This window comes from Asparagus officinalis, chromosome 4, assembly GCF_001876935.1.
Source record: "Asparagus officinalis chromosome 4, Aspof.V1, whole genome shotgun sequence".
In the NCBI taxonomy this organism is placed as follows: Eukaryota; Viridiplantae; Streptophyta; class Magnoliopsida; order Asparagales; family Asparagaceae; genus Asparagus; species Asparagus officinalis.
In genome coordinates this window covers 25,413,763-25,424,167 of record NC_033797.1, presented here as the reverse complement: position 1 = coordinate 25,424,167, position 10,405 = coordinate 25,413,763, and the positions used below count along the sequence as shown (strand labels likewise).

The 10,405-nt window shown below is 34.3% G+C and overlaps 1 protein-coding gene across 1 annotated transcript in view; it reads left to right on the top strand.

Moving 5' to 3' along the window:
- Nucleotides 700–10,405, top strand: part of LOC109838375 — a 71,050-nt gene continuing 61,344 nt past the window's right edge. The window contains exon 1 of the mRNA XM_020406825.1: nucleotides 700–876. Within this exon, the coding sequence (XP_020262414.1) occupies nucleotides 700–876 (177 nt within the window). The remainder of the gene's footprint in view (nucleotides 877–10,405) is intronic.

Sequence of the window (10,405 nt, the reverse complement as noted above, 5' to 3'; positions counted from 1 at the left end):
CCGCGACCTATTACGAAGCTCACAAGATTGTTGATACGCTGGGGCTTGATTACAAGAAGATAGACGCCTGTATTAACGACTGCATCTTGTACAATAAGTGTAATGAAGCTCTGGAGGAATGTCCGACGTGTCATGGCATCTTGACACGCGTGCAGATGGAGTAGATTTTTTTGCACTTTGCAGTTACTGGGACACGGCTGAAATTCAGGTATTATTGAAGTATATATTTTTAATTTATTGTTTGAATTTCTATATTGTTTCGAATTGACATTGTTTTGCAGGCTCAAGCTGAAATAGCAAGGAGGAATCGCAACGCGCCTCGCAGTTACGAGCATCACGGGGGCTCCAGGACATTCAGCAAAGAATAAGGATCTGACTGTAAGTAGCAGTTCATTTATATATTCAATTTCATATCAATGCATCATTATTAAGTCCACTTGCCCGGGTTGTTTTGATATATCGCAGGAGAAATTACATGCCAAGGTACAGGAGCAATTGACTCAGTCTCAGGTCTGTTCTAACACTCCTGCCCAGCTAAGTAGAGAGGATGAGGACTCCATCATCGAGACGGTCATTGGACCTAGTAGGAAGAACAGATATCGGTGGAGAGGATCCGAGCAGAGGCCGCACGAGTCTAGTAGCACCTACGAGTCTGCAGCACCACAAGGAACACCAGGAAGCAGTTCATATCAAGACTCGATGGAGCAGCGATTAAAAGCGATTGAAGATCGCCTGTCGCAGCAAACAACATATCAGCAGGCTCTAGAGGAAGAACGGAGGCGTCGGGAGCAGATCGTATTGGAGTTCACACAATTCATGTCGACTCTACCTCAGGAGGCTCAGGAGGCATATAGGAGACATTTTCTGTCGTCACAGGTAATATATATACTTTGCTTTTTTTTTTAATTAGATGATATCGTACATACTGATACATACTAATACAAACTGTTACACACAAATGGTAGTGATGGAGGGGGAGGGGGTGTGTAGAGTATGATTGGTTGGTGGGTGGGGGCTTTGATCGTGGTTGAGGATGAGGAGTGGGGATTTTGTTGTGGTGGTGGTTGAGGGGGAGGGGTAGGGCGAGGGGGAGTGTTGTTGGTTGGTAGGTGAGGGTAAGGATTTGTGGTGGTGGTGTTGTGTTGTGGTGTGATGTGTGGTGATGTGTTGTGCAGTGTAGTGTTGTGTTGTGTTGTGATGGTGTAGTGTTGTGTTGTGGTGTTGTGCTGTTGTGTTGTTGTGTTGTGATGGTGTAGTGTTGTTGTGTTGTGGTCTATGAAGCACGGACACACATAACATGAAGCCGTGTCGTGTTGTGTCCGTGTCGGACACACGTGTCGAACACACGTATCCTATGTATTTTTTAGGATTTGCCTCGTGTCGGCGTGTCGGATGGCCGTGTCGGATCCGTGTTATTTTTACATAGGTTGTGGTGTTGTGTTGTTGTGTTGTGATGTTGTGGTGTTGTGTTGTGATGTTGTGATGTTGTGGTGTTATGTTGTAGTATATTTATATTTGTACTCTTATTAACGTTTACACACACTTGTTAACATTTGATTTATATTTACAGGCCGGGACTTCTTCACAAGGTGCAGCCGGGGGTAGTCATAATGTGGCTGGTGTTGAGGATGAGGAAGATGATGATGATCAGGAGGATTGATTGTCCTTAATATAACTTTGAAAACAATTTCTTGTGTTGTATAAACAATATTTATTATGTACCTGTCGAGAAACTTTTACTTGTTTTTATTGAATTAAATGTGTGATATATGCGTGAGATGTGATATTTGCGTAAGATTGAAGCTTTCTTCTGCTGATTGAACAGGTTTTTAAAAATTATTATCGATATTGTACAGGGTTTTTTCAATTTTCAAAATATTTCCAAATTTCTTTTTTTTACTTTTTAGTGACGGAAATTCCGTTGCTAAAAAAACTTTTAGCAACGGAAATTCCGTCCCTAATACCTATTTTAGCGACGGAAAACATGCACGAAATCAAATCTGGAAAATATTTAAAAAAAATAGGGACGGATTTTCCGTCCCTAATAAGTTTTAGAGACGGCTTTTCCGTCCCTAAAACAACTTTTAGGGACGGATTTTCCGTCCCTAATGTTTTTTAATTTTTTTATTTTTTAAAATTAGCGACCATTTTACCGTCGCTAATAAACCGTCGCTAAATTATAGCGACGGAAATTCCGTCGCTCAAAGTCTTTTTAGGCACCCCTGTTATAGCGTCGAAGTTTTAGCGACGGAAATTTATTTTTTCCGTCGCTAAAACTTTTAGGGACGGAAAAACGACATTTAGGGACGGAAATTTCCGTCGCTAAAAGTTGAAAATCCATCAGTGCATGCTAAATAAGGCAGGAGTTCGAGAGAGATCAGATATGAGATCTACACGGTTTTCCTCCAGATCAAAGCTTGGCCTTTGATCCCAAGAAGAGTCTCGATTTCGCTTGGTCGATTTCGATTACTAAAGGCTATTATTTCCTTGGTGAAATAGTACCCCCGGCAGTTATTTCTTTGTATTTAAGATAAAACATTTACAACCAAAAACTTTAAAGTAAGATACTTTAGGAATTTTGTTATAAAATAATTCATAAGAGGTTTTCTTTAAAATAGGTCGTAATAAAACTCTATTTAATACATAACAAGCTGTTGATACAGCTTCTGCCCAAAAATATTTAGGTAAATTACTATCACACAACATGGTTCTAGCACATTCTTGTAAGGTCCTATTTTTCCTTTCTACAACTCCATTTTGTGGAGCAGCACGAGGAAAAGAGAATGTGTGTGATATACCATGTTGGTCACAATAATTTGCAAATAATTCATTTTCAAATTCACCTCCATGGTCACTACGTATAGAGATAATAGAAGTTGATTTTTGATTTTGAATTCTTTTGCAAAATATAGAAAACTCATTAAAAGCATCATTTTTATGTTTAAGAAAAATTACCCATGTGAATCTAGAATAATCATCAACAAGAACAAATGCATATCTACTTCCATTTAAAGATGCTACTCTAGATGGACCAAAAAGATCTATATGAATTAATTCTAATGGTCTATTTGTAGATATTACATTTTTAGATTTGAAAGAAGATTTGTGCATTTTTCCTTGTTGACATGCATCACAAAAATTATTTTTAAAGGACATCTTAGGCAAACCATTTACAGAATCATTTTTAGAAATCTTAGACATATGTTTAAAGTTAACATGTCCAAAACGTTTATGCCATAAAATAGAATCATTAGATGATGCAATAAGACAATGTTCATTTGAAATATTATTCATAGATAACACATATATGTTATTTTTTCTATAACCTTTAAAAATAATGGTTATTAAATCAATATCATAAATTAAGCATGATTCTTTTTCAAAAACAATTTTATAACCTTTATCACAAAGTTGACTAATACTTAGTAAATTATGTTTAAGACCATTAACTAATAAAACATTATCAATGATAGGTTTGTTTGGATTACCGACAGATCTAATACCGATGACTTTTCCTTTGTTGTTATCTCCAAAAGTAACGGTACCTCCATCCTTGTTTTGAAAAGATGACAACAATTGAATGTTTCCAGTCATATGTTTGGAGCAACCACTATCCAAAATCCACCTATCTTTCTTGGGTACCTGAAATAATAAACATTTACATTTTGGTACCCATACTATGTTGGGTCCTTTAAATTAGCCTTTAGGAAACCAAACCCATGAAGAGTTTGATTTGCCTAAATAGTTAGGTGATAAATAAATATTTTTAATAAAATCAGAAATATAAAAATTCTTATGTAAAGAAGATAATTCTTTTGGAACCCAAATAGAAAAGAATTTTGATTTCTTTTTATACAAATTTTCATATTTATAATCATGCAAATCACAAGAAGGTTTTACAAATATTGTATTCTTTGATTTGTTTTTATTAATTTGAAAACCTAATCCTTTTGTCTTTTGTGATTCTCTTTGAAAAGAAAGAATATTATTAAGATTTTCTTTTCCTTTATTAAATTTGCTTACATTTAAACATATATCTTCATATCTTGATTTAAAAGAAGAAATATCTTTTTCTAAATTATTAATACGAATATTTAAATCATTACATTCTGATTTTAAATATTTATTCTCATTAGATAAACATTCATTTTCTTTAAGTAATGAAAAATTTTCTTCTTTTAATTTAATTATTTAAGAATTAGAAAAAATAGAGGAATTTAAATCTGAAATTTCTTCAAGTAATCTTTTATTTTCACCTTTAAGAAAATTATGTGAAGCCTTTAATCTCAAAAAGGTTTCATATAATTCATTAAAAGCATCTAAAAGTTCTTCATTTTCACTTACTTCATCTTGTGCCATGAAACACATGTGAGCACTTTCCTTTTCTTCAATTTCTTCATCTGAAGATGACTCATCACTATCATCCCAAGTGACTGCCATTGCTTTCCTTTTCTTGTTATTTTGAATGTTGTTGAAGTTGTTGAAATAACTTGATTTTTGCTTATTCTTCAACATTGGACAATCTTTCTTCATATGCCCTGGTTTATTACACTTAAAACAAAGAGGGTTATTTGAAATTGAACTCTTAGATTTAAAATTACCTCGTTTTATAAATTTCTGAAATTTTGATTTAAAAATACCTCGTTTTATAAATTTCCGAAATTTTCGTGCAAACATGCCCATTTCTTCATCATCATCATCTGAATTTTCTTTATCGGAAGTAGTATTGAATGCAAGAGCTTTCTTGTTCTTTGATTCTTCATCATTCTTTCTATCTTCAATTTGAACTTCATATGCCATAAGATTACCAATAAGATTTTTAACCGTAAGAGTTGATAAATCATTGGCTTCTTCAATAGCGGTAACTTTCTTTTCCCATTGTGGAGTAAGTGATCGAAGTATCTTTCTTACCATCTCTCGGTGAATCTTGTAAACATTTCTCCTATAGTCTCGTTTTCCTTCATCTTGAATAATTCAAATCTGTGCACAAGAACAGAAATTTTAGATTCTTTAACTTTATTTGTACCTTCATGAATTACCTCAAGTGTATGCCAAATATCGTATGCAGATGTGGCCGTTGACACCCTATTGAACTCATTCTTGTCAAGTGCACAAAATAAGGCATTCATTGCTTTAGAATCCAAGTTTGCATTGTTCCTTCGAGATGTAGTCCATTCCGCGAAAGGAGTGGTTGGCTTCTCATATTTCGTTTCCACGACGTTCTAAAGTTCGTAGCTAATTGATTGAAGGTAAATCTTCATTCGGCACTTCCAATAGTTGTAGTTCAATCCATCGAACATTGGTGGACGATTTGTTGAGTGACCTTCTTTGAATTGTGAAGTATTTGTCGATGCCATCTTTCACCTTTCTCTGATACCAAATGTAGGATCTGAAATAGATACACTTGAACACTAGAGGGGTGGGGTGAATCGTGTTCTTTTAAAATTTATGCAAAGTATATTATAAATTGCAAAGAAAAATGGCAATCTCAGAAATTCACAATCACAAACACAAGAATTTTATACTGGTTCCACCAATCCGGTGTACATCCAGTCCCCAAGCAAATCCCGCTTGAGAGTTTTCACTATGATTTTGAATAAACTTACAAAATCAAACGCAAACCTGACCAATTTGCAAGTCCCTGCAAATTGCAACACCAATTGACAAACACCTTGCCAATTTGAACACCAAGCTCTAACCCAAGAGACTAACCCTCTCACAACCGACTCTCAAACCCGAGAGAAATCCTTGTTGAAGTAAGAACACAATTGATCCTATAAGCCTTGAATGTGTAGTGAAGTGCAGCAGTGGCTTAGGATTCTTTTAACCTCTGTAAATTGCCTAAATGATAAGTATTTGATGAATGTTTAGAGGCAATTTCAGAAACTTCTCTTTTTCACAAAATCTGAATATTTTTCACTTGAAAAATTGCACAAAAATAAAAGCTTATGGGTATATATGTCTCTGCAATTTTTCTGAACAAATAACCTATTTATAGCCCTTGAAAAGACAATTTTTTGAACTTTAAAAACGTTTAAAAACGGTTATAAACAGTCACAAATTCAAACTTTGAAAACTGGAAAAACTATATCTGTAGTCGACTACTATTAACATTAGTCGACTACACTGAGTTCAGACAGACTCTGTGTATTTAGAAAATTTCTCAGTAGTCGACTATAATGCTCATTAGTCGACTACACTGTAATTTGACAGAAACTGATAAAATGCAATTTGAGTTCAGTAGTCGACTATAATGATGATTAGTCGACTACACTGTAAAATAACAGAAACTTATGTTTCTGTCGAACACTTGAGTAGTCGACTATAATCTATTGTAGTCGACTATACTGTAAATTGACAGAAACATGTATTCGAGTTTTATACATGAGTAGTCGATTACTATTCTAATTAGTCGACTACTAAGAGTAAAAATTCTTCTATAAAAAGTTTTTATAATCAAGTTTTAACTATAATTCTAATGGTTAACATAGGGGATTTCTATTGTTAACCAACACACTAAGCCTGTGTTAGTGTGTTCTAATATTGTGTGTGTGTGCGTGTGTGTGATCAAGGCTTGTACAATTATTCTAAGTAAAGAAAATGTAAAATACATTATCTCTTTTGTTCTTCATTTTCTTCACTTCAAAATGCCTTGAAATCAACTTGCACTTGTACATATTCTGATATTAAAATCTGCATATAAAAGTTAGTGCACACACTGTATAAATTGTTATCATCAAAACACTATCATGGAGATATGATATTCAACATTCTCCCCCTTTTTGATGATAACAAAAAGAGGAAAAACATCTATGATAAACATGACATTATTTCTTCAACATGAGCTAAAACTTCAAACAAATCATCCAGGTTATGAACATAGTCCATAACTTTACCCATCCAAATAGGTAGGCAAAGACTTGCCATAAAGACCAAAAGTTCCATAATGTTCATCACCATGATCTGTTTAAAATATGTAGCACATGCATTATCTAACCAGACATTATCATAGATAACAAAAACACACAATCAACATAAGTGACATAGTAGCAACATAAATACCATATTACATAAGTCATAACAACACACAACCACATATTTTTTGAAACTTAAACAGAATAACATAATTGATTTGACACTTAACATAAAAACATCTTAAGGTGCTGGAGGAGGTTGCTGTCCTTGAAAATACGCATTAAGCTTTGTGTCCAAGTCTTCAAACTTCTTGATTAGCTCTTCTTGATTACTAATGATATATGAATTCTGTGCATATAGAGCTCTTTGACCAGTTTCAAGTTCAAGGATACGTGCACTTAAAGTGTTGTATTGCACGTCTGAAAAGCATGAAGGTTCTTTAGGAAATGGTGGTGGTTGACTAGAAGAAGCTCCTGCTTGAGTTGAAGATTGTGGAATTTCTTCTTGATAAGGATACGTGCACTTAAAGTGTTGTATTGCACGTCTGAAAAGTATGAAGGTTCTGTAGGAAAAGGTGGTGGTTGACTTGAAGAAGCTCCTGCTTGAGTTGAAGATTGTGGAATTTCTTCTTGATGAGGTCCAAGTTCATTTTGAGGATTTTGTTCTTGGATTTCAAAGTTTGTCAATTTTATCCTAGTTAGGGCATTTAAATCAAAAAATTCAATGGAACGGACAACAGAATTTTCAGATTGGAGATCGACATGGAATTTGTCAAAGATTTTAGTTAGGAATGCACCATAAGGAAGAAATCCTCTTGGAATAGTCAGAAGATTGTCAAAGTAAACTTCAGCCCAATTAACTTGAATATTTCCCATTATAGCATATAAAACTTTTGCTAATTCTAGAGAAATAAAATGAAAACTTCCAGTTTTTGGAAACAAGTTATAGGCTAAGATTCGTGCAATGAACCTAGGAATTGGACGAAGTTTGTTTGAGTTATTTAAAGGTTTGCCATATCCAGGAAGAAATATATGATTAGATAGCAGATCTGAATCATTCATCCTAACAGACCTAAGAGAAACTCCTTAATAATCACATTTTATTGCAATTTTATACTCTCATTATCTATTTTATATGAATAAATATACCACTAATAATTGCTTTTATCTTTAATTGCAGGATAATGAAGAATAAATCCTAAAAATCACATCTCTCAACAAAGACCCTTGAGTAAATAAAGAAATAAGAGAAATTCAAGAAGCCAAAGGAAATATTTGAATTTAAAAAAAAAACCCAAAAGCCCAAATATCCCAAATGTCCATGGCAACTCATTTTTTTCACAAGAGAATTTTCTCAAGCTTGAAGGCCCAATGCCCATCAACAAAACACCCATGAGCTCTCATTTAATTGCTACTTAGAGAGTTGAATTTGCTCCATTGGGCCGGACTTTCATATGGGCCGGATTATCAAATGAAATGCTGCAGCTTTGGATTTACTTCCATGTGGACCGGACCTGATGGCTTGGGATAGAGATTAGCTTGGAGATTTACATTTTTATTTTTGGACCAGACTTGCTAAAATCTTTGAATGGGACTTGGACTTTGCTGCAGCTCTAAATCAAATGAGAAAATCATGCTGCTACAGAAATTGCTTTGGGCCAGACATGATGGAGACTTAATTGCTGCAGATTTTCATTTGAAAATCAAATGTGATTGGGCCGAACTTCATGGACCTGTGGCTTGGTGTGCATAGGAGGCCGGATTTGCTTATTGACTTTGTGCTACAAATGTTCAAAATCAAAAGAAATGTCATTGGGCCAAACTTTCTTACATAATCATATGGTTGCTGCAGCTGTAGATTTTTCTTTATGGGCCGAATTTTGATAATCACATGGGCTAGAGAATAACAAAAACCAAATTCAAAGGTGGAGATTGTTGCTTGGGGCTCAAGACAAATCCAATGGCTCAAATTCATTAAAGATCACTATAAATAGGGGTAGAGAGTGAGGGGTTAAGGGTGTGAAAATTTTTGTAACTCCTTTTGGAGAGGAGGGCTACTCTTAATTGAGACGGCCTTGGAGAATTATTTGAAGGTTTACATTTCTTTCTTTTTCTCTTTTATTGCTTATTAGTTTAGATTTATTTCTATGCTTGTAGTTAGATTTTATTTTCTTGTTAAATAGCCAAGAGGCTAGAACCCTCTTACCTTAGATTTATTTCATGCTTATAGAGTAGATTTATTTTTTTGTATTTAATTCTTGCAATTTTATTTTGTAGTTTAGATTTTGCAATTTATTTTGTAGTTAGATTTTAATTTCTTATACTATTCACCTTGAGGCTAGAACCCTCTTGGGTTTAGTTTTTCTTTTAGTTAGATTTTAATTTCTTACACTATTCACCTTGAGGCTAGAACCCTCTTGGGTTTAGTTTTTTTTTTTGTTTTTTTATTTTGTTTGATTCGCCTTTAGGCTAGAACCCTCTAGGGAATCACCATTTTCTAAGAAGTGCGTTTAATTTTAGATTATCGATATCTATAATTGAATCCACCATCTTTAATTTCTTGCATTTTCTTTTATTTTTGAATTTTGTTCTTCATTCTTGATTTTTTATTTGTTTCTTGATTTTATTCATTTTTTCCTTCTCACCTTATTGATCATACTCATTCTTTTCAAATCCACTCTCACTTACACTTTGCACCTATTCACACACCATTTTCACTCTCTCAATCTCTTCACAATCACATTCACTTATCACTCCTACTTGTCACGCACACAACATAAGAACCGATTTCATATTTTCTCCTACAAAACACCTTCCTCGTGGGATCGATATCTTAAATACTATAACTTGACACGGTTGTGCACTTGCAACCTTTTTGGTACATGTTTATGACGCATCATCCATCTCTCTTGTTGTATAGAAGTTTTCTTAACTCAATTATCTAGCTTGTTTACATTTACATTGTCATATTTATATTAGCTAGACTTTAATTGAGTTTGATTTTATTTATTTTTGTTTATACACATAACCATTAAGCTTAGTATATTTACATTCATAGTATGATTTGGGTTGTGTGTTTGTAACATTGAGAGTGAGCTTAACTGTGTTCTCATCCTTATTAGAGAACAATCATTTGTTGTATTATGCTTATTATGAGATTCACATTGTATTATACTAGTACACCAAGAGGAGTGTGTGGTGAGAGACAGGGTCGCTTCCAAGAGGAGTGGGGTCGGTAGTAAAGCCTAGAGAGAGGTGGTAATTCCGAGCACTTGAGGAAAGACACGGGCTAGAGACCAACACTTAAAGGGTGTGGAGTGTAGTTACATTGTGAGATTGTAAACGTTGATCGGTGAGCGTTAAAAACCGATATTATATGGTGTAAACATTATTCGGGTGAGCGTAGAAAACCCGATTGTGATAGTAAATTTCTCCCCGGGAGTGGGGAGCGGAGACGTAGGACGGAAGGTCCGAACTCCGTGATCATATAG